Genomic DNA, 27,403 nt, shown 5'->3' with positions numbered 1-27,403 from the left:
TGCTAACCACTGTGCCACCGTGCCGCCCACCAGGGTTGGAGGATTTGAGCTAAAGGGAGAGGCTGAATAGGCTGGGGCTATTTCCCTGGAGCGTCGGAGGCTGAGGGGTGACCTTATAGAGGTTTATAAAATCATGGATAGGGTAAATAGACAAAATCTTTTCCCTGGGGTGGGGGACTACAGAACTAGAGGGCACAGGTTTAGGTTAAGAGGGGAAAAGATATAAAAGAGACTTAAGGGGCAATGTTTTCACACAGAGGGTGGTACGTGTATGGAATGAGCTGCCAGAGGAAGTGGTGGAGGCTGGTACAATTGCAACATTTAAAAGGCATCTGGATGGGGACATGAACTAGATTGGGTTGAGATATCTGGTCAGCATGGACAGGTTGGACCGAATGGTCTGTTTCTATGCTGTACATCTCTATGACTCTATGAGGGCTCAGCAGAGAGTATCAAAGTTTCCAGAACAAGTAAGAGCACAGAAAGTCAATAAGGTCAGGAATCTAACTTCAGGCCCAGATTAGGGATAACTATGAAAAAAGCAGTCAATGCAGAACTGAGGGTGTTATACTTTAATGCACGCAGTCAATGAAACAGGTAAATAAGCTTGTAGCACAGATTTAAATTGGCAGGTATGGCATTGTGGGTATCACAGAGTCATGGCTGTAAGGGGATCAGGGCTGACAACTAAATATCCAAGGATACACATTCTATCGAAAGGATGGAAAGGAGTAGTAGGGACATGGAATGCACTGCCTGCAACAGTCGTAGACTCGCCAACTTTAAGGGCATTAAAATAGTCATTTGATAAGAATATGGACTAGAATGGAATAGTATAAGTTAGATGGGCTTCAGATTGGTTTCACAGTTCGGCGCAACATCGAAGGCCAAAGGGCCTGTACTGCGCTGTAATGTTCTCTGTTCTATGATCAGCAGATGGGCAGAAAGAGTGGGATTAAGACAACAATCAATCAATAGCGGGAAAACAGATGAGGCTATAGTAGGGATAAGGTAAACATGTAGTCATAGAAAAATAAGTTAATATCAGACAGTCAATATGATTTTGTCAAAAGAAGGTTTTGTCTGACAAACTTAATTAAGTTCTTTGACAAGGTAACACAGGCTGTGGACGAGGGGAGTGCTGTAGATATTGTACATTTGGACTTTCAGAAAGCATTGATATGGTGCCACATGGCAGGTTGGTTAGCATTGATGGGTCCTTGGCAGCATGGATTCAAAGCTGGCTCCTAAAAAAAGGAAGTAGAGGGTAGGTGTAGATGGGCATTTCTCTGATTGGAGACGAGTTGGAAGTGGTAATCCCAAAGGATTGGTATTCGGACCCTTGCCTTTTCTGATTTTTAAGAATGAGGAGAAACATCTTTACTCAGAGTTGTTAGGATTTGGAATGTGCTGCCTGGGAGAGTGGGGGAGGGGGATTCCATCGGAGGTTTCAAAACAGAACTGTATGTATATATTTGAAAGGGATGAAGTTAGAAGGTGACAGAAATTGGGCTGGAGCTGGACTAGCTGGGTCACTTTTAGGTGCTGGGACAGACATGGTGGCTCAAATGTACTACAAGAATTCCATGATTGTATAAGTTAGACAAAGGAGAGTTAGTGGGCATGATCTATTTGGATTTACAATAGGCTTTTGAGCAGGTCAAAGCTTTGACAAAGGGTCAGTTAGACTTGAAATGTCAGCTTTTTTCTCTCCTTACTGATGCTGCCAGACCTGCTGAGATTTTCCAGCATTTTCTCTTTTGGCTCCTGGGTGATATGTTGCCTCCTGGGTGCCAGGGTCAGGGATGCCTCAGGTCAAGCCTATGGCATTCTTAAAGGGGAGGGTGAGCAGCCAGACACCATGGTACACATTGGTACCAATGACCTAGCTAGGAAAAGGATGAGGTCATGAACAGTGAATTTAGGGAGTTAGGAAGTTGAAAATAAAGACCTCAAAGGTAGTATTCTCTGGGTTTCTGCCTGCGCCATACATTTACCCTTTGTATCTCCTACGATTAGGACAGTGGGAAATATAAAGCCCCACCCCCCCCAATTTATCTCTCCACCCTGCAGGCACTCTGCCTCCATTCCTGACAAAGGGCTTTTGCCCGAAACGTCGATTTTCCTGCTCCTCAGATGCTGCCTGACCTGCTGTGCTTTTCCAGCACCTCTCTAATCTAGACTCCAGTGGGAAATAGAAGATGAGTAATAGAATTTGACAGGTATAATAATAAATACAATGAATAACAGAATTTGAGCAGCCCTTAGAGATAGGCAAGTCTAGAAATTGTCTGAAGGAGAGTATAATTAGTGGGATACATTTTAAGATCCCACGGCCCGATGATACGATATCTGGTAAACATCATAGGGCTGTCCATATCGCTGTCTATCAGTGATCAGGTGTTTCACAGGATTGGATGTATGGGTGAAGGGGGAAGGTACAATGACAATGTTGCATGTAATTATTGTAATGTGAAGTGTATAAAAATGCTGTATCCCACTGGGGAATCAGAGGTGCCGGGTGCTGGCAGGTGGGACTAGATTGGGTTGGGTATCTGGTCAGCATGGACAGGTTGGACCAAAGGGTCTGTTTCCGTGCTGTACATCTCTAGGACTCTTTTCCGTTCTGAGCTGGAATTAAGAGGGTAATTGACCTCCTCATGAAGACCAGATTCAGAGTGGTCTCTGGCCTCTCCCGCAAATGTGGTAAAGAGCTCAAATAAAGATCGATTGTACTTCTGAACACAGAACTTGAGACTGCTCTTTGATATCTCTCCCTAACAGTCTGTCTGAGTTTAATATCAGGCAGGTCTTGTTCCAAAAGCAGGAATTTGTAAAATGCCACACTGACTGACTGACAGCAGGAGGATTGCAGCAGTTCATGAGGGCAGCTCATCACCAACTTCTCAAGGACAACTAGGACGGGTAATAAATGCTGCTCCAGTAAGCAACACCCACATTCCATGATGCTGATTGTTCAGTGGCTTAAGTGTAATTACTTGTAATAAATAATAATTCTGGTCTACTATAAAAACATTGCTGTGCGTTCTTTCAGAGTGGTTGCGATAATCAGATAAACTGGGGAGCAATTTTGTAACTTTTCAAATCATTATTTTTGCAAGGGTTGTGGGAGTAGTGGAGCTTGATTTCCAATACACTCTTCCAGTAAGGAGTGATACAAACACTAAGAATAAAACACCAGGAAAAGCTCCATTCATACTGCATGAGAGAGACATCAGTAAGTGAACTCTGATTGGTGGAGATGTTGGCATGGAGAATGTAGCTGGGTGCTTTCTTCCTCATCCTTTTGCAGTGTCCTGTTTTCTTGCTACAATTACCATTTTGATCAATAATCACACAATAACACTTCCACATCATGTCGGTCACACTCATATACACTCACTCTCAAGTGCATGCGCACGCACACACACACACATTTAAATCGTTGGGGTGATGACCTGCCTGATGTAAAACTCGGAGACAGACCCTGAAGGCCTCACACCAACAATTCAGTGTCTGATCTGAAATGTCACCCTTGTATCTCGGCCTGACTGACGTTTGGAAAGTTAGGCAGGCACTGATAAAACCCTTCATTATCTTGGAGCAGTGACTTGAAACAGATTCTGAATTTGCTCCTTCATCAGTTGAAACTTGCATTTTCTTTCTGACAGAGTTCTCCATCAGCCATCTTACACCAATTCTATGATCTTTTGATGCCTCTGCTTATAAACTCTGTATTGGTATGCCATCTCACACTTCACCTGATGAAGAAGCGTTGCTCTGAAAGGTTACAATTTCAAATAACTTTATTTGACCTACAGTCATGTGATTTTTTTTACTTTGTCCACCTCAGTCTAACACCAGCACCTCCACATTCTGTATCTTACAGGTTTCATCTGGCCATTTAACTCAGCTCACACTAACAGTGTTCCTGCAACAGATTACATTCAGTCTCCAAACTCTCACTGCAGCTCCACGTCAAATACAAACATCACTGAATCTTGGATCATGTCAAAGTCCCACCTAACTCCTAAATTAATACTTTGAGTAACCGGCAACTGCAGCCAGTACTTTGCAGTGTGTAATTTGATCTGGGTAATTTTAATTCTCTGCTTATTTCTGTTTCTCAACATGTTCTGGCTTGATTCCAATCCCTATTTGAAGAATTAACTTATTACCTGATCAACAAACTTGTGGATAGTATTTCAATGATGGTTGAAATGTTTCAAGTACTGCCTTCAATATTTTTTTGTGACACCCCTGAAAGGATCCCGACAGTGTAGGAACAGGCCCTTCAGCCCAACAAGTCCACAGCAACCCTCCAAACAGGAACCTACCCAGATCCATTTCCCTACATTTCCCCCTGACTAATGCACCTAACCTAGACATCACTGAATACTATGAATAAGTTAGCATAGCCAATTTACCTAAACTGCACATCTTTGGACTACAGGAGGAAACCCAAATAGACATGGGGACAACATACAAACTTCACATAGTCAGTCACCGGAGGCTAGAATCGAACTCAGGACTCTGGCAGTATGAGGCAATAGTGCTAACCACTGAGCCACCATGCCAGGTGAGACACTCTCATCCCTTCACTGTTTGATTTGGAATCGGTGACATTATCCACACGGTCATCAACAGCTCAATCAGGACAGCTCTTGTTTTCAATCAATCTTTGTCAGTGACAGTTAACCGTTTCGCTTCCTCTATCAGGGACAGAACAAGCAGGTGGGACGTCCAATCACCCTCACCCCACACTGTTTCTCCCTCCCCTCAGTCACCCTCAGCCCCTCTGTCCCCCCCCCAACTCACCCTCATCCCCTCTGATCCCCCTCCCCCACTCACCTTCATCCCCTCTGTCCCCCTCCTCCCAGTCACCCGCATTGTGAGAGGCGCTTGCAAATGTTGTTGTTTCTGCAGAAATCACAAGGCTGAATCGTGAGGGGGGTGTATGTTAAGCTAGATATGCTTGCACAAACATCTACAAGTAGCTGTATCTTGCTTCTGCAGAAATCGCAAGGCGGAATCGGGGGGTGTATACCAAGAAATAACTAACCAAAAAGGGGGGTGGTCGACTGGTAGAAACAGATGCATTGACATGTCAGTTGCAATTGTCACACACAAAGGGAGTTAGTATGAACAAGATAACCAAATAAGGCATAAAATAAATATGAGTGAGGGGGCGACAGGTTTAGAGTAGTTGGAGATGTAAACAGAGGTGGTGTGAAGCTAGAGCTTGTGATAGGCTACGCACAACAACAAAAACAGCCAACGGGGTAAAAGGGGAGTACCGAGAGACTCAACTGAACTATATTCCTGATGAAGGGCTTTTGCCCGAAACGTTGATTTCACTGCTCGTTGGATGCTGCCTGAACTGCTGTGCTCTTCCAGCACCACTGATCCAGAATCTGGTTTCCAGCATCTGCAGTCATTGTTTTTACCTGTATAAATTGTAATGTAACCTTCTGATCAGGGTGTCTACTTATTTGACACCCTTTCTTGCAAGAATGTTTCAATAAATACCTGCTTCGGAATTTGACTCAGACTGAAGTTATTGAACAGTGAGCTTCGTTTCTCACATGCATCCTCTCTGTTCCTTCTGCCCCATTCACCGTCATCCCCTCTGTTTCCCCATCCCACTCACCCTCATCCCCTATGTTCCCCCGCCCCACTCACTCTCATCCCCGCTGTTCCTTCCTCCCCATTCACTCTCATCCCCTCTGTTCCCCCCACCTTATCCCATCTACTCTCCCCTCCTCAGTCACCCTCATCCCTTCTGTACCCCCATCCCTCCTCCCCCACTCACCTTCATCCCTTCTCTTCACCCCACCCCCTCTCACCCTCATCCACTCTGTTCACACTCCCCCAGTCATCCTTACCCCCTCTGTCCCCCCAAATCTCCCCCTTTTTTGCCATTCCCCTCCCCTTCCCATCTCTTCCTCAACCTTCCCCACCCTGTCCCCTCCGCACTCAATACCACACTCCATCTCTCCCCGCAATCCTCTCTCTCTCCCCACACTTCCCTCTCTCCCCCACACCAAAACCTCTCTTTGCCCTCCAACACCAATCACCTCTCCAATTCTCACACTTCCACCTGTCTCTTACCCACCTCCCCACACTTTCTCTCTCTCTCTCTCTCCCTCCCCACACCCCTTCACAGCTCTCCATCTTCCCCAAGCATGCTCTCCCTGTTCCCCACCTCTGCCCCCTTTCCCCATTTCTCTCTGTCCCTCCACCCCAACATCTCTCTCTCTCTCTCTCTCTCCTGCGAGGAGGAAGTGAGGACTGCAGATGCTGGAGGGTCACACAGTTCAAAAATGTCATGCTGGAAGAGTCAAAACAGGTCAGGCAGCATCCAAGGAGTAGGAGATTCCAGGCAGAGATCTTTCATCAGGACCTGCCGTGCTTTTCCAGCACCACGCCTTTCAATTCTCTTTCTCTGTCCCATCCACTCTTGTCTCTCTCTCTCTCACTTCTCACCCCTTACACCTCTCTCACCCACCCTCTCTCTCTCTCTCTCTCTCACCTCTGCACCCTCTCTCTCTACCCTTGCAAAACTCTTTACTTATCTTCTGCCACCACGCATCAAGCCCTGTCTTTCACCTCCCCCAGCCGAAACCCTTCAACCCACCACTCTGCCTCTCTCTCTCTTTCTCTCTCAGAGCTACATGACCAATCAGTAACAGAGGATTTGTTGTATGGGTGTCAATGTCACAGCAGCAGCGGTGAGTTCGAGTGAGTTGAAGCAATCATCCTGGAGATCTGACTCACAGTCATTACCTGAGGCAGTATGGATACACTCCGCTTCCCTCTTCCTGAAAGCAGCTGGGGGAATACAAACTTATAATCCTTCAGTTCTTCAAGTAACTTTTCCTGATGAAATCGAAAACCTGTTTGAAACACAGGGGCAGAATGAATGACACGTCAACAGCAGTCAATGCACAGGTTTGGTGTGATTTACCACAACTTCATTCATCTGCAGCTTTTACAGCACAAACGTATAAGATGGCGACAGTAACTGGGCCTACAATCGGCTGATCACACAACTCACAACAAGCTGCCTTCATTCCCTTTCCGTCTCATACTCGATCAGCCTGTCCTGCTCACACACCTGGCAATGAATTAAAACAACTCCCCCAGCCCAGTGTTTATATACCACAGTAATTTTATAACACTCCCCCAGCCCTGTGTTTATATACCACAGTAATTTTATAACACTCCCCCAGCCCTGTGTTTATATACCACAGTAATTTTATAACACTCCCCCAGCCCTGTGTTTATATACCACAGTAATTTTATAACACTCCCCCCAGCCCAGTGTATATATACCACAGTAATTTAACAACACCCCCTCAGCCCAGTGTTTATATACCACAGTAATTTTATAACACTCCCCCAGCCCTGTGTTTATATACCACAGTAATTTAACAACACCCCCTCAGCCCAGTGTTTATATCCCACAGTAATTTTATAACACTCCCCCTGCCCAGTGTTTATATACCACAGTAATTTTATAAACACCTCTCCAGACCAGTGTTAATATACCACAGTAATTTAACAACACCCACTCAGCCCAGTGTTTATATCCAACAGTAATTTTATAACACTCCCCCCAGACCAGTGTTTATATACCACAGTAATTTTATAACACTCCCCCTGCCCAGTGTTTATATCCCACAGTAATTTTATAAACACCTCTCCAGACCAGTGTTAATATACCACAGTAATTTAACAACACCCCCTCAGCCCAGTGTTTATATCCCACAGTAATTTTATAACACTCCCCCCAGACCAGTGTTTATATACCACAGTAATTTTATAACACTCCCGCAGACCAGTGTTTATATACCACAGTAATTTTATAACACTCCCCAGACCAGTGTTTATATACTACAGTAATTTTATAACACTCCCCCCAGACCAGTGTTTATATACCACAGTAATTTAACAATACCCCCTCAGCCCAGTGATTATATCCCACAGTAATTTTATAAACACCTCTCCAGCCCAGTGTTTATAAAGCACAGTAATTTAACAACACCCCTCAGCCCAGTGTTTATATACCACAGTAATTTTATAAACACCTTTCCAGACCAGTGTTTATATACCACAATAATTGTATAACACTCCCCAGACCAGTGTTTACATAACACAGTAATTTTATAACATTCCCCAGCCCAGTGTTTACATACCACAGTAATTTTATAAACACCTCTCCAGACCAGTGTTTATATACCACAGTAATTTAACAACACCCCCTCAGCCCAGTGTTTATATCCCACAGTAATTTTATAAACACCTCTCCAGACCAGTGTTTATATACCACAGTAATTCAACAACACCCCCTCAGCCCAGTGTTTATATCCCACAGTAATTTTATAACACTGCCCAGACCAGTGCTCATATACCACAGTAATTTTATAACACTCCCCCCAGCCCAGTGTTTAAATACCACAGTAATTTAATAACACTCCCCCCAGCCCAGTGTTTATATACCACAGTAATTTTATTACAACCCCCAGACCAGTGTATATATACAACAGTAATTTTATAACTCCCCCAGCCCAGTGTTTATATACCACAGTAATTTTATAACACTCCCCCCAACCCAGTGTTTATATACCACAGTAATTTTATAACAATCCCCAGACCAGTGTTTATATACAACAGTAATTTTATAACTCCCCCAGCCCAGTGTTTATATACCACAGAAATTGTATAACACTCCCCCCAGCCCAGTGTTTACATACCACAGTAATATTATAACACTCCCCCCAGACCAGTGTTTATATACCACAGTAATATTATAACACTGCCCCCAGCCCAATGTTTATATAGCACAGTAATTTTATAACAAACCCCCCAGACCAGTGTTTATATGCCACAGTAATTTTATAGCACCCCCCCAGAACAGTGTTTATATACCACAGTAATTATATAACACTCCCCCAGCCCAGTGTTTATATACCACAGTAATATTATAGCACCCCCCCAGAACAGTGTTTATATACCACAGTAATTTAACAACACCCCATCAGCCCAGTGTTTATATCCCACAGTAATTTTATAAACACCTCTCCAGACCAGTGTTTATATACCACAGTAATTTAACAACACCCCCTCAGCCCAGTGTTATATCCCACAGTAATTTTATAATACTCCCCCCAGTCCAGTGTTTACATACCACAGTAATTTTATAACACTCCCCCAGCCCAGTGTTTATATATCACAGTAATTGTATAACACTCCCCCCAGTCCAGTGTTTACACACCACAGTAATTGTATAACACTCCCCAGCCCAGTGTTTATATACCACAGGAATTTTATAACTCCCCCAGCCCAGTGTTTATATACCACAGTAATTTTATAACTCCCCCAGCCCAGTGTTTATATACCACAGTAATATTATAACACTCCTCCAGACCATTGTTTATATACCACAGTAATTTTATAACACTCCCCAGCCCAGTGTTTATATCCCACAGTAATTTTATAACTCCCCCAGCCGAGAGTTTATAAACCACAGTAATTTTATAACTCCCCACAGCCCAGTGTTAAGATACCACAGTAATTTTATAACTCTCCCCAGCCCAGTATTTATATACCACAGTAATTTTATGACACTCCCCAGCCCAGTGTTTACATACCACAGTAATTTTATGACACTCCCCAGCCCAGTATTTATATACCACAGTAATTTTATCACACTGCCCCAGCCCACTGTTTATATACCACAGTAATTTTATAACATTCCCCCAGCCCACTGTTTATATCCCACAGTAATTTTATAACACTCCCCCAGCCCACTGTTTATATACCACAGTAATTTTATAACACTCCCCCAGCCCACTGTGTTTATACCACAGTAATTTTATAACACTCCCCCAGCCCAGTGTTTGTATACCACAGTAATTTTATGACACTCCCCAGCCCAGTGTTTATATACCACAGTAATTTTATAACACTCCCTCAGCCCACTGTTTATATACCACAGTAATTTTATAACACTCCCCCAGCCCACTGTGTATATACCACAGTAATTTTATAACACTCCCCCAGCCCACTGTGTTTATACCACAGTAATTTTATAACACTCCCTCAGCCCACTGTTTATATTCCACAGTAATTTTATAACACTCCCCCAGCCCACTGTTTATATCCCACTGTATTTTTATAACACTCCCCCAGCCCACTGTTTATATACCACAGTAATTTTATAACACTCCCCCAGCCCACTGTGTTTATACCACAGTAATTTTATAACACTCCCCCAGCCCACTGTTTATATTCCACAGTAATTTTATAACTCCCCCCAGCCCAGTGTTTATATACCACAGTAATTTTATCATACTCCCACTAGCCCACTGTTTATATCCCACAGTTATTTTATTACACTCCCCCCAGACCAGTGTTTATATACCACAGTAATTTTATCACACTCCCCCCAGCCCAGTGTTTATATACCACAGTAATTTTATAACAACCCCCAGACCAGTGTATATATACAACAGTAATTTTATTACTCCCCCAGCCCAGTGTTTATATACTACAGAAATTGTATAACACTCCCCCCAGCCCAGTGTTTATATACCACAGTAATTTTATAACACCCCCCAGCCCAGTGTTTACATACTACAGTAATATTATAACACTGCCTCCAGCCCAGTGTTTATATAGCACAGTAATTTTATAACACTCCCCCCCCCAGACCAGTATTTATATACCACAGTAATTTTATAGCACCCCCCCAGAACAGTGTTTATATACCACAGTAATTTTATAACACTCCCCCCCCAGACCAGTGTTTATATACCACAGTAATTTTATAGCACCCCCCCAGAACAGTGTTTATATACCACAGTAATTTTATAACACTCCCCCAGCCCAGTGATTATATACCACAGTAATTTTATAACACTCCCCCTGCCCAGTGTTTATATCCCACAGTAATTTTATAAACACATCTCCAGACCAGTGTTTACATACCACAGTAATTTAACAACACCCCCTCAGCCCATTGTTTATATCCCACAGTAATTTTATAATACTCCCCCCAGTCCAGTGTTTACATACCACAGTAATTTTATAACACTCCCCCAGCCCAGTGTTTATATATCACAGTAATTGTATAACACTCCCCCAGCCCAGTGTTTATATATCACAGTAATTGTATAACACTCCCCCCAGTCCAGTGTTTACATACCACAGTAATTGTATAACTCTCCCCCCAGTCCAGTGTTTACATACCACAGTAATTGTATAACACTCCCCAGCCCAGTGTTTATATACCACAGTAATTCTATAACTCCCCCAGCCCAGTGTTTATATACCACAGTAATATTATAACACTCCCCCAGACCAGTGTATATATACAACAGTAATTTTATAACTCCCCCAGCCCAGTGTTTATATACCACAGTAATTTTATAACACTCCCCCCAACCCAGTGTTTATATACCACAGTAATTTTATAACAACCCCCAGACCAGTGTATATATACAACAGTAATTTTATAACTCCCCCAGCCCAGTGTTTATATACCACAGAAATTGTATAACACTCCCCCCAGACCAGTGTTTATATACCACAGTAATATTATAACACTGCCCCCAGCCCAATGTTTATATAGCACAGTAATTTTATAACAAACCCCCCAGACCAGTGTTTATATGCCACAGTAATTTTATAGCACCCCCCCAGACCAGTGTTTATATACCACAGTAATTATATAACACTCCCCCAGCCCAGTGTTTATATACCACAGTAATATTATAGCACACCCCCAGAACAGTGTTTATATACCACAGTAATTTAACAACACCCCATCAGCCCAGTGTTTATATCCCACAGTAATTTTATAAACACCTCTCCAGACCAGTGTTTATATACCACAGTAATTTAACAACACCCCCTCAGCCCAGTGTTATATCCCACAGTAATTTTATAATACTCCCCCCAGCCCAGTGTTTACATACCACACTAATTTTATAACACTCCCCCAGCCCAGTGTTTATACATCACAGTAATTGTATAACACTCCCCCCAGTCCAGTGTTTACATACCACAGTAATTGTATAACACTCCCCAGCCCAGTGTTTATATACCACAGGAATTTTATAACTCCCCCAGCCCAGTGTTTATATACCACAGTAATATTATAACACTCCCCCAGACCATTGTTTATATACCACAGTAATTTTATAACACTCCCCCCAGTCCAGTGTTTACATACCACAGTAATTTTATCACACTCCCCCCAGCCCAGTGTTTATATACCACAGTAATTTTATCACACTCCCCCCAGCCCAGTGTTTATATACCACAGTAATTGTATCACACTCCCTCCAGCCCAGTTTTTATATACCACAGTAATTTTATAACTCCCCCCAGCCCAGTGTTTGTATACCACAGTAATTTTATGACACTCCCCAGCCCAGTGTTTACATACCACAGTAATTTTATGACACTCCCCAGCCCAGTATTTATATACCACAGTAATTTTATCACACTCCCCCAGCCCACTGTTTATATACCACAGTAATTTTATAACATTCCCCCAGCCCACTGTTTATATCCCACAGTAATTTTATAACACTCCCTCAGCCCACTGTTTATATACCACAGTAATTTTATAACACTCCCCAGGCCCACTGTGTTTATACCACAGTAATTTTATAACACTCCCTCAGCCCACTGTTTATATTCCACAGTAATTTTATAACACTCCCCCAGCCCACTGTTTATAGACCACAGTAATTTTATAACACACCCCCCAGCCCACTGTTTATATCCCACAGTAATTTTATAACTCCCCCCAGCCCAGTGTTTATATACCACAGTAATTTTATCATACTCCCACTAGCCCACTGTTTATATCCCACAGTTATTTTAAAACACTCCCCCCAGACCAGCGTTTATATACCACAGTAATTTTATAACACTCCCCCCAGCCCAGTGTTTATATACCACAGTAATTTTATAACAACCCCCAGACCAGTGTATATATACAACAGTAATTTTATTACTCCCCCAGCCCAGTGTTTATATACTACAGAAATTGTATAACACTCCCCCCAGCCCAGTGTTTATATACCACAGTAATTTTATAACACCCCCCAGCCCAGTGTTTACATACCACAGTAATATTATAACACTGCCCCCAGCCCAGTGTTTATATAGCACAGTAATTTTATAACACTCCCCCCCCAGACCAGTGTTTATATACCACAGTAATTTTATAACACTCCCCCAGACCAGTGTTTATATACCACAGTAATTTTATAACACTCCCCCCAGCCCAGTGTTTATATAGTACAGTAATTTTATAACACTCCCCCCCAGACCAGTGTTTAAATACCACAGTAATTTTATAACACTCCCCCCAGCCCAGTGTTTATATACCACAGTAATATTATAACACTGCCCCCAGCCGAGTGTTTATATAGCACAGTAATTTTATAACACTCCCCCCAGACCAGTGTTTATATACCACAGTAATTTTATAGCACCCCCCCAGAACAGAGTTTATATACCACAGTAATTTTATAACACTCCCCCAGCCCAGTGTTTATATACCACAGTAATTTTATCACACTCCCCCTGCCCAGTGTTTATATACCACAGTAATTTTATAAACACATCTCCAGACCAGTGTTTACATACCACAGTAATTTAACAACACCCCCTCAGCCCATTGTTTATATCCCACAGTAATTTTATAATACTCCCCCCAGTCCAGTGTTTACATACCACAGTAATTTTATAACACTCCCCCAGCCCAGTGTTTATATATCACAGCAATTGTATAACACTCCCCCCAGTCCAGTGTTTACATACCACAGTAATTGTATAACACTCCCCAGCCCAGTGTTTATATACCACAGTAATTTTATAACTCCCCCAGCCCAGTGTTTATATACCACAGTAATATTATAACACTCCCCCAGACCAGTGTTTATATACCACAGTAATTTTGTAACACTCCCCCCAGTCCAGTGTTTATATACCACAGTAATTTTATCACACTCCCCAGCCCAATGTTTATATACCACAGTAATCGTATCACACTCCCCCCAGCCCAGTTTTTATATACCACAGTAATTTCATAACTCCCCCCAGCCCAGTGTTTATATACCACAGTAATTTTATCACACTCCCCAGCCCAGTGTTTATATACCACAGTAATTGTATCACACTCCCCCCAGGCCAGTTTTTATACACCACAATAATTTTATAACTCCCCCCAGGCAGTGTTTATATACCACAGTAAGTTTATAACATTCCCCCCAGCCCAGTGTTTATGTACCATAGTAATTTTATAACTCCCCCCAGCCCAGGTTTTATATACCACAGTAATTTTATAACTCCCCCCAGCCCAGTGTTTATGTACCATAGTAATTTTATAACTCCCCCCAGCCCAGTTTTTAATACCGCAGTAATTTTATAACTTCCCCCAGCCCAGTGTTTATATACCACAGTAATTTTATGACTCCCCCAAACCCAGTTTTTATAAACCACAGTAATTTTATAACACTCCCCAGACCAGTGTTTATATACCACAGTAATTTTATAACACTCCCCAGCCCAGTGTTTATGTACCACAGTAATTTTATAACACTCCCCAGAACAGTGTTTATATACCACAGTAATTTTATAACATTCTCCCAGCCCAGTGTTTATATACCACAGTAATTTTATGACTCCCCCAAACCCAGTTTTTATAAACCACAGTAATTTTATAACACTCCCCAGAACAGTGTTTATATACCACAATAATTTTATAACACTCCCCAGCCCAGTGTTTCCGTACCACAGTAATTTTATAACACTCCCCAGAACAGTGTTTATATACCACAGTAATTTTATAACATTCTCCCAGCCCTGTGTTTATATACTGCAGTAATTTTATAACATACCCCAGCCCACTGTTTATATACCACAGTAATTGTATCACACTCCCCCCAGGCCAGTGTTTATATACCACAGTAATTTTATCATACTCCCACTAGCCCACTGTTTATATCCCACAGTTATTTTATAACTCCCCCCAGCCCAGTGTTTATATACCACAGTAATTTTATCATACTCCCACTAGCCCACTGTTTATATCCCACAGTTATTTTATAACACTCCCCCCAGACCAGTGTTTATATACCACAGTAATTTTATAACACTCCCCCAGCCCACTGTTTATATACCACCGTAAGTTTATAACACTCGCCCCAGCCCACTGTTTAAATCCCACAGTAATTGTATAACACTCCCCCAGCCCAGTGTTTATATACCAAAGTAATTGTATAACACTCCCCCCAGCCCACTGTTTATATCCCACAGTAATTCTATAACACTCCCCCAGCCCAGTGTTTATATACCACAGTAATTTTATAACAGTTCCCCCAGACCAGTGTTTACATACCACAGTAATTTTATAACAATCCCCCAGCCCAGTATTTATATACTACAGTAATTTTATAGTACCCCCCAGACCAGTGTGTATATACCACAGTAATTTTATAACACTCCCCGAGCCGAGTGTTTATATACCACAGTAATTTTATAGCACACCGCAGCCCAGTGATTACGTACCACAGTAATTTTATAACACTCCCCCCAGCCCAGAGATTATACTCCACAGTAATTTTATAACAACCCCCCAGACCAGTGTATATATACCACAGTAATTGTATAACACTCCCCATAGCCCAGTTTTTATATACCACAGTAATTTTATGACTCCCCCCAGCCCAGTGTTTATATACCACAGTAATTTCACAGCACCCCCCAGACCAGTGTTTATATACCACAGTAATTTTATAACACTCCCCCAGCCCAGTGTTTATGTACCACAGTAATTGTATGACACCCCCCAGCCCAGTGTTTACATAACACAGTAATTTTATAACACTCCCCCCAGCCCAGTGTTTAAATACCACAGTAATTTTATAACAACCCCCAGACCAGTGTATATATACAACAGTAATTTTATAACTCCCCCAGCCCAGTGTTTATCTACCACAGTAATTTTACGACACTCCGCCCAGCCCAGTGTTTATATACCACAGTAATTTTATAACAACCCCCAGACCAGTGTATATATACAACAGTAATTTTATAACTCCCCCAGCCCAGTGTTTATATACCACAGTAATTGTATAACACTCCCCCCAGCCCAGTGTTTAAATATCACAGTAATTTTATAACACCCCCCAGCGCAGTGTTTACATACCACAGTAATTTTATAACACTCCCCCCAGACCAGTGTTAAGATACCACAGTAATTTTATAGCACACCCCCAGAATAGTGTTTATATACCACAGTAATTTTATAACACTCCCCCAGCCCACTGTTTATATACCACCGTAATTTAATAACACTCCCCCCAGACCAGTGTATATATACCACAGTAATTTTATAACACTCCCCCAGCCCAGTGTTTATATACCACAGTAATTGTATAACTCTCCCCCCAGCCCAGTGTGTACATACCACACTAATTTTATAACACTCCCCGAGCCCAGTGTTTATATATCACAGTAATTGTATAACACTCCCCAGCCCAGTGTTTATATACCACAGTAATTTTATAACTCCCCCCAGCCCAGTGTTTATATACCACAGTAATATTATAAAACTCCCCCAGACCAGTGTTTATATACCACTGTAATTTTATAACACTCCCCCCAGTCCAGTGTTTATATACCACAGTAATTTTATCACACTCCCCAGCCCAGTTTTTATATTCCACAGTAATTTTATAACACTCCCCAGAACAGTGATTACGTACCACAGTAACTGTATAACACTCCCCCAGCCCACTGTTTATATCCCCCAGTAATTTTATAACTCCCCCCAGCCCACTGTTTATATCCCCCAGTAATTTTATAACACACCCCCCCAGCCCACTGTTTATATCCCACAGTAATTTTATAACACTCCCCCAGCCCACGGTTTATATCCCACAGTAATTTTATAACTCCCCCCAGCCCACTGTTTATATCCACCAGTAATTTTATAACACTCCCCCCAGCCCACTGTTTATATCCCACAGTAATTTTATAACACTCCCCCAGCCCACGGTTTATATCCCACAGTAATTTTATAACACTCCCCCCAGCCCAGTGTTTATATCCCCCAGTAATTTTATAACACTCCCCTGCCCAGTGTATATATAACCATAGTAATTTTATAACTCCCCCCAGCCCAGTGTTTATATACCACAGTAATTTTATAACACTCGCCCCAGCCCAGTGATTATATTCCACAGTAATTTTATAACACTCCCCCCAGCCCAATGTTTATATACCACAGTAATTTTATAACAACCCCCAGACCAGTGTTTATATACCACAGTAATTGTATAACACTCCCCAATGCCCAGGTGTTTATATACCACAGTAATTTCATAACACTCCCCCAGCCCAGTGTTTATATTCCACAGTAATTTTATAACACTCCCCCAGCCCAGTGTTTATATACCACAGTAATTTTATAACACACCCCCCAGCCCACTGTTTATACCCCACAGTAATTTTATAACTCCCACCAGCACAGTGTTTATATACCACAGTAATTTTATCATGCTCCCACCAGCCCACTGTTTATATCCCACAGTTATTTTATAACACTCCCCCCAGCCCAGTGTATATATACCACAGTAATTTTATAACACTCCCCAATGCCGAGTGTTTACATACCACAGTAATTTTATGACACCCCCCAGCCCAGTATTTATATACCACAGTAATTTAATCATACTCCCACCAGCCCACGGTTTATATCCCACAGTTATTTTATAACACTCCCCCCAGACCAGTGTTTGTATACCACAGTAATTTTATAACACTCCCCCAGCCCACTGTTTATATCCCACTGTAATTTTATAACACTCCCCAGAACAGTGTTTATATCCCACAGTAATTTTATAACACTCCCCCCAGCCCAGTGTTTATATACCACAGTAATTTAATCATACTCCCACCAGCCCACGGTTTATATCCCACAGTTATTTTATAACACTCCCCCCAGACCAGTGTTTGTATACCACAGTAATTTTATAACACTCCCCCAGCCCACTGTTTATATACCACTGTAATTTTATAACACTCCCCAAGCCCAGTGTTTACATACCACAGTAATTTTATAACAGTCCCCCCAGACCAGTGTTTACATACCACAGTAATTTTATCATACTCCCACCAGCCCACGGTTTATATCCCACAGTTATTTTATAGCACACCCCCAGACCTGTGTTTATATACCACAGTAATTTTATGACACTCCCCCAGCCGAGTGTTTGTATACCACAGTAATTTTATGACACTCCCCAGCCCAGTGTTTATATACCACAGTAATTTTATAACACTCCCCCAGCCGAGTGTTTGTATACCACAGTAATTTTATGACACTCCCCAGCCCAGTATTTATATACCACAGTCATTTTATCACACTCCCCAGAACAGTGTTTATATACCACAGTAATTTTATAACACCCCCCAGCCCAGTGTTTACATACCACAGTAATATTATAACAACCCCACAGACCAGCATATATATACCACAGTAATTTTATACCTCCCCCAGCCCAGTGTTTATATACCACAGTAATTTTATAACAACCCCCCAGACCAGCGTATATACACCACAGTAATTTTATAACACCCCCCAGCCCAGTGTATACATACCACAGTAATTTTATAACACTCCCCAGTCCAGTGTTTATATACCACAGTAATTTTATGACACTCCCCAGCCCAGTGTTTATATACCACAGTAATTTTATGACACTCCGCAGCCCAGTATTTATATACCACAGTCATTTTATCACACTCCCCAGAACAGTGTTTATATACGACAGTAATTTTATAACACTCCCCAGCCCAGTGATTACGTACCACAGTAAGTTTATAACACTCCCCAGAACAGTGTTTATATCCCACAGTAATTTTATTCCACTCCCCCAGCCCACTGTTTATATCCCACAGTAATATTATAACACTCCCCCCAGCCCACTGTTTATATACCACAGAAATTTTATAACACTCCCCCCAGCCCACTGTTTATATACCACAGAAATTTTATAACACTCCCCCCAGCCCACTGTTTATATACCACAGTAATTTTATAACACTCCCCCAGCCCACGGTTTATATCCCACAGTAATTTTATAACTCCCCCCAGCCCAGTGTTTATGTACCACAGTAATTTTATAACACTCCCCAGCCCAGTGTTTACATACCACAGTTAGTTTATAACACTCCCCCAGCCGAGTGTTTATATATCACAGTAATTTTATGACACTCCCCCAGCCCACTGTTTATATCCCACAGTAATTTTATAACACTCCCCCCAGCACACTGTTTATATCCCACAGTAATTTTATAACACTCCCCAGCCCACGGTTTATATCCCACAGTAATTTTATAACATTACCCCCAGCCCAGTGTTTATATACCACAGTAATTTTATAACAGTTCCCCCAGACCAGTGTTTACATACCACAGTAATTTTATAACAATCCCCCAGCCCAGTATTTATATACTACAGTAATTTTATAGTACCCCCCAGACCAGTGTGTATATACCACAGTAATTTTATAACACTCCCCGAGCCGAGTGTTTATATACCACAGTAATTTTATAGCACACCGCAGCCCAGTGATTACGTACCACAGTAATTTTATAACACTCCCCCCAGCCCAGAGATTATACTCCACAGTAATTTTATAACAACCCCCCAGACCAGTGTTCAAATACCACAGTAATTTTATAACAACCCCCAGACCAGTGTATATATACAACAGTAATTTTATAACTCCCCCAGCCCAGTGTTTATCTACCACAGTAATTTTATGACACTCCCCAGCCCAGTGATTATATACCACAGTAATTTTATAACACTCCCCGAGCCGAGTGTTTATATACCACAGTAATTTTATAGCACCCCGCAGCCCAGTGATTACGTACCACAGTAATTTTATAACACTCCCCCCAGCCCAGAGATTATACTCCACAGTAATTTTATAACAACCCCCCAGACCAGTGTTCAAATACCACAGTAATTTTATAACAACCCCCCAGACCAGTGTATATATACCACAGTAATTTTATAACACTCCCCCCAGCCCAGTGTTCAAATACCACAGTAATTTTATAACAACCCCCAGACCAGTGTATATATACAACAGTAATTTTATAACTCCCCCAGCCCAGTGTTTATCTACCACAGTAATTTTATGACACTCCCCAGCCCAGTGATTATATACCACAGTAATTTTATAACACTCCCCCCAGCCCAGTGATTATATACCACAGTAATTTTACAACACTCCGCCCAGCCCAGTGTTTATATACCACAGTAATTTTATAACAACCCCCAGACCAGTGTATATATACAACAGTAATTTTATAACTCCCCCAGCCCAGTGTTTATATACCACAGTAATTGTATAACACTCCCCCCAGCCCAGTGTTTAAATATCACAGTAATTTTATAACACCCCCCAGCGCAGTGTTTACATACCACAGTAATTTTATAACACTCCCCCCAGACGAGTGTTATGATACCACAGTAATTTTATAACACTCCCCCAGCCCACTGTTTATATACCACAGTAATTTTATAACAACCCCCAGCCCAGTGTCTATACACCACCGTAATTTAATAACACTCCCCCCAGACCAGTGTATATATACCACAGTAATTTTATAACACTCCCCCAGCCCAGTGTTTATTTACCACACTAATTTTATAACACTCCCCCAGCCCAGTGTTTATATATCACAGTAATTGTATAACACTCCCCAGCCCAGTGTTTATATACCACAGTAATTTTATAACTCCCCCCAGCCCAGTGTTTATATACCACAGTAATTTTATAACACTCCCCCAGACCAGTGTTTATATACCACAGTAATTTTATAACACTCCCCCCAGTCCAGTGTATATATACCACAGTAATTTTATCACACTCCCCAGCCCAGTTTTTACATTCCACAGTAATTTTATAACACTCCCCAGAACAGTGATTACGTACCACAGTAAGTGTATAACACTCCCCCAGCCCACTGTTTATATCCCCCAGTAATTTTATAACACTCCCCCCAGCCCACTGTTTATATCCCACAGTAATTTTATAACACTCCCCCAGCCCACGGTTTATATCCCACAGTAATTTTATAACACTCCCCCCAGCCCACTGTTTATATCCCCCAGTAATTTTATAACACTCCCCCCAGCCCACTGTTTATATCCCACAGTAATTTTATAACACTCCCCCCAGCCCACTGTTTACATACCACAGTAATTTTATAACACTCCCCAGCCCAGTGTATATATACCACAGTAATTTTATAACACTCCCCCCAGCCCAGTGTTTATATACCACAGTAATTTTATAACACTCCCCCCAGCCCACTGTTTACATACCACAGTAATTTTATAACTCCCCCCAGCCCAGTGTTTATATACCACAGTAATTTTATAACACTCCCCCCAGCCCACTGTGTATATCCCACAGTAATTTTATAACACTCGCCCCAGCCCAGTGATTATATTCCACAGTAATTTTATAACACTCCCCCAGCCCAATGTTTATATACCACAGTCATTTTATAACAACCCCCAGACCAGTGTTTATATACCACAGTAATTGAATAACACTCCCCAATGCCCAGGTGTTTATATTCCACAGTAATTTTATAACACTCCCACCAGCCCACTGTTTATATCCCACAGTTATTTTATAACACTCCCCCCAGACCAGTGTTTATATACCACAGTAATTTTATAACACTCCCCCAGCCCACTGTTTATATCCCACAGTAATTTTATAACACTCCCCCCCAGCCCAGTGTTTATATACCACAGTAATTTTATAACACTCCCCCAGCCCACTGTTTATCTACCACAGTAATTTTATAACACTCCCCAAGCCCAGTGTTTATATACCACAGTAATTTTATAACACTCCCCAAGCCCAGTGTTTGTATACCACAGTAATTTTATAACACCCCCGAGCCCAGTGTTTACATACCACAGTAATATTATAACAACCCCACAGACCAGCGTATACATACCACAGTAATTTTATAACTCCCCCAGCCCAGTGTTTATACACCACAGTAATTTTATATGACCCCCCAGCCCAGTGTATATATACCACAGTAATTCTATAACACTCCCCAGCCCAGTGTTTATATACCACAGTAATTTTATAACACCCCCCAGCCCAGTGTATATATACCACAGTAATTCTATAACACTCCCCCAGCCCACTGTTTATATACCACAGTAATTTTATAACACTCCCCCCAGTCCAGTGTTTATATACCACAGAAATTGTATGACACTCCCCAGCCCAGTGTTTACATACCACAGTAATTTTATAACACTCCCCCAGCCCAGTGTTTATATACCACAGTAATTTTATGACACTCCCCAGCCCAGTGTTTACATACCACAGTAATTTTATGACACTCCCCAGCCCAGTATTCATATACCACAGTAATTTTATAGCATTCCCCAGCCCAGTGTTTATGTACCACAGTAAGTTTATAACACTTCCCAGAACAGTGTTTATATCCCACAGTAATTTTATAACACTCCCCCAGCCCACTGTTTATATCCCACAGTAATTTTATAACACTCCCCCCCAGCCCAGTGTTTATATACCACAGTAATTTAATCATACTCCCCCAGCCCACGGTTTATATCCCACAGTTATTTTATAACACTCCCCCCAGACCAGTGTTTGTATACCACAGTAATTTTATAACACTCCCCCAGCCCACTGTTTATATACCACTGTAATTTTATAACACTCCCCCGCCCACTGTTTATATACCACAGTAATTTTATAACACTCCCCAAGCCCAGTGTTGACATACCACAGTAATTTTATAACAGTCCCCCCAGACCAGTGTTTACATACCACAGTAATTTTATAACAATCACCCAGCCCAGTATTTATATACTACAGTAATTTTATAGCACCCCCCCAGACCAGTGTTTGTATACCACAGTAATTTTATGACACTCCCCAGCCCAGTGTTTACATACCACAGTAATTTTATGACACTCCCCAGCCCAGTATTTATATACCACAGTCATTTTATCACACTCCCCAGAACAGTGTTTATATACTACATTAATTTTATAACACTCCCCAGCCCAGTGATTACGTACCACAGTAAGTTTATAACACTCCCCAGAACAGTGTTTATATCCCACAGTAAGTTTATAACACTCCCCCAGCCCACTGTTTATATACCACAGTAATTTTATAACATTCCCTCAGCCCAGTGTGTACATACCACAGTAATTTTATAACAGTCCCCCCAGACCAGTGTTTACATACCACAGTAATTTTATACCAATCCCCCAGCCCAGTATTTATATACCACAGTAATTTTATAGCACCCCCCCAGACCAGTGTTTACATACCACAGTGATTTTATCGCACTCCGCAGCCCAGTGATTACGTACCACAGTAATTTTATAACACTCTCCCCAGCCCAGAGATTATATACCACAGTAATTTTATAACAACCCCCCAGACCAGTGGATATATACCACAGTAATTGATTAACACTCCCCCCAGCCCAGTTTTTATATATCACAGTAATTTTATAACTCCACCCAGCCCAGTGTTTATATACCACAGTAATATTATAACAACCCCCCAGACCAGCGTATATACACCACAGTAATTTTATATCACTCCCCAGCCCAGTGTTTATATACCACAGTAATTGTAGAACACTTCCACAGCCGAGTGTTTATATACCACAGTAATTTTATGACACTCCCCAGCCCAGTGTTTATATACCACAGTAATTTTATGACACTCCGCAGCCCAGTATTTATATACCACAGTAATTTTATCACACTCCCCAGAACAGTGTTTATATCCCACAGTAATTTTATAACACTCCCCCAGCCCACTGTTTATATCCCACAGTAATTTTATAACACTCCCCCCAGCCCACTGTTTATATCCCACAGTAATTTTATAACACTCCCCCAGCCCACGGTTTATATCCCACAGTAATTTTATAACTCCCCCCAGCCCAGTGTTTATATACCACAGTAATTTTATAATACTCCCCCCAGCCCACTGTTTATATCCCACAGTAATTTTATAACACTCCCCCAGCCCACGGTTTATATCCCACAGTAATTTTATAACTCCCCCCAGCCCAGTGTTTATATACCACAGTAATTTTATAACACTCCCCAGCCCAGTATTTATATACCACAGTCATTTTATCACACTCCCCAGAACAGTGTTTATATACTACAGTAATTTTATAACACCCCCCAGCCCAGTGATTACGTACCACAGTAAGTTTATAACACTCCCCAGAACAGTGTTTATATCCCACAGTAATTTTATAACACTCCCCCAGCCCACTGTTTATATCCCACAGTAATGTTATAGCACTCCCCCTGCCCAGTGTTTATAAACCATAGTAATTTTATAACACTCCCCCAGCCCACTATTTATATACCACAGTAATTTTATAACACCCCGCCAGACCAGTGTTTACATACCACAGTAATTTTAGAACACTCCCCCAGCCCAGAGATTATGTACCACAGTAATTGTAGAACACTTCCCCAGACCAGTGTTTATATACCACAGTAATTTTATAACACTCCCCAGCCCAGTGTTTATATCCCACAGTAATTTTATAACACTCCCCCAGCCCACTGTTTATATACCACAGTAATTTTATAACATTCCCTCAGCCCAGTGTTTACATACCACAGTAATTTTATAACAGTCCCCCCAGACCAGTGTTTACATACCACAGTAATTTTATACCAATCCCCCAGCCCAGTATTTATATACCACAGTAATTTTATAGCACCCCCACAGACCAGTGTTTACATACCACAGTAAATTTATCGCACTCCGCAGCCCAGTGATTACGTACCACAGTAATTTTATAACACTCTCCCCAGCCCAGAGATTATATACCACAGTAATTTTATAACAACCCCCCAGACCTGTGTATATATACCACAGTAATTGTATAACACTCCCCCCAGCCCAGTTTTTATATACCACAGTAATTTTATAACTCCACCCAGCCCAGTGTTTATATACCACAGTAATTTTATAGCACCCCCCAGACCAGTGTTTATATACCACAGTAATTTTATAACACCCCCCAGCCCAGTGTTTACATACCACAGTAATATTATAACAACCCCACAGACCAGCGTATATATACCACAGTAATTTTATACCTCCCCCAGCCCAGTGTTTATATACCACAGTAATTTTATAACAACCCCACAGACCAGCGTATATATACCACAGTAATTTTATACCTCCCCCAGTCCAGTGTTTATATACCATAGTAATTTTATAACACTCCCCAGCCCAGTGTTTATATACCACAGTACGTTTATGACACTCCGCAGCCCAGTATTTATATACCACAGTAATTTTATAACACTCCCCAGCCCAGTGATTACGTACCACAGTAATTTTATAACACTCCCCCAGCCCACTGTTTATATCCCACAGTAATTTTACAACACTCCCCCCAGCCCACTGTTTATATCCCACAGTAATTTTATAACACTCCCCCAGCCCACGGTTTATATCCCACAGTAATTGTATCACTCCCCCTAGCCCAGTGTTTATGTACCACAGTAATTTTATAACACTCCCCAGCCCAGTGTTTACATACCACAGTAATTTTATAACACTCCCCAGACCAGTGTTTATATACCACAGTAATTTTAGAACACTCCCCCAGCCCAGAGATTATGTACCACAGTAATTTAATAACACTCCCCCAGACCAGTGTTTATATACCACAGTAATTTAATAACACTCCCCCAGACCAGTGTTTATATACCACAGTAATTTTATAACACTTCCCCAGACCAGTGTTTATATACCACAGTAATTTAATAACACTCCCCCAGACCAGTGTTTACATACCACAGTAATTTTATAACACTCCCCCAGCCCAGTGTTTATATACCACAGTAATTTTATAACACTCCCCCAGCCCAGTGTTTATATACCACAGTAATTGTAGAACACTTCCCCAGACCAGAGTTTATATACCACAGTAATTTAATAACACTCCCCCAGCCGAGTGTTTATATACCACAGTACTTTTATGACACTCCCCAGCCCAGTGTTTACATACCACAGTAATTTTAGAACACTCCCCCAGACCAGTGTTTACATACCACAGTAATTTTATAACACTCCCCCAGCCCAGTGTTTATATACCACAGTAATTTAATAACACTCCCCCAGACCAGTGTTTATATACCACAGTAATTTTATAACACTTTCCCAGACCAGTGTTTATATACCACAGTAATTTAATAACACTCCCCCAGCCGAGTGTTTATATACCACAGTACTTTTATGACACTCCCCAGCCCAGTGTTTACATACCACAGTAATTTTAGAACACTCCCCCAGACCAGTGTTTACATACCACAGTAATTTTATAACACTCCCCCCAGCCCAGAGATTATACTCCACAGTAATTTTATAACAACCCCCCAGACCAGTGTATATATACCACAGTAATTGTATAACACTCCCCATAGCCCAGTTTTTATATACCACAGTAATTTTATGACTCCCCCCAGCCCAGTGTTTATATACCACAGTAATTTTATAACACTCCCCCAGCCCAGTGTTTATGTACCACAGTAATTGTATGACACCCCCCAGCCCAGTGTTTACATAACACAGTAATTTTATAACACTCCCCCCAGCCCAGTGTTTAAATACCACAGTAATTTTATAACAACCCCCAGACCAGTGTATATATACAACAGTAATTTTATAACTCCCCCAGCCCAGTGTTTATCTACCACAGTAATTTTACGACACTCCGCCCAGCCCAGTGTTTATATACCACAGTAATTTTATAACAACCCCCAGACCAGTGTATATATACAACAGTAATTTTATAACTCCCCCAGCCCAGTGTTTATATACCACAGTAATTGTATAACACTCCCCCCAGCCCAGTGTTTAAATATCACAGTAATTTTATAACACCCCCCAGCGCAGTGTTTACATACCACAGTAATTTTATAACACTCCCCCCAGACCAGTGTTAAGATACCACAGTAATTTTATAGCACACCCCCAGAATAGTGTTTATATACCACAGTAATTTTATAACACTCCCCCAGCCCACTGTTTATATACCACCGTAATTTAATAACACTCCCCCCAGACCAGTGTATATATACCACAGTAATTTTATAACACTCCCCCAGCCCAGTGTTTATATACCACAGTAATTGTATAACTCTCCCCCCAGCCCAGTGTGTACATACCACACTAATTTTATAACACTCCCCGAGCCCAGTGTTTATATATCACAGTAATTGTATAACACTCCC

The 27,403-nt window shown here is 41.6% G+C and overlaps 1 protein-coding gene across 4 annotated transcripts in view; it reads right to left on the bottom strand.

Annotated features, from left to right (window-relative positions):
• Positions 1-27,403, bottom strand: part of LOC122550377 (disintegrin and metalloproteinase domain-containing protein 12-like) — a 483,861-nt gene that overhangs the window by 430,345 nt on the left and 26,113 nt on the right. For 3 of the 4 annotated variants that reach the window (XM_087992303.1, XM_087992306.1, XM_087992307.1), the window contains exon 2: positions 6,778-6,896. In XM_087992303.1, the coding sequence (XP_087848429.1) occupies positions 6,778-6,896 (119 nt within the window). The remainder of the gene's footprint in view (positions 1-6,777; positions 6,897-27,403) is intronic. The other variant, XM_087992304.1, reaches the window with a different exon arrangement.

The sequence above is a fragment of the Chiloscyllium plagiosum genome, unplaced genomic scaffold (genome assembly GCF_037043375.1).
Source record: "Chiloscyllium plagiosum isolate Xiang-an unplaced genomic scaffold, Cpla_swu_hap1 HiC_scaffold_1, whole genome shotgun sequence".
NCBI lineage: Eukaryota > Metazoa > Chordata > Chondrichthyes > Orectolobiformes > Hemiscylliidae > Chiloscyllium > Chiloscyllium plagiosum.
This window is presented reverse-complemented; position numbering and strand designations above follow the sequence as displayed.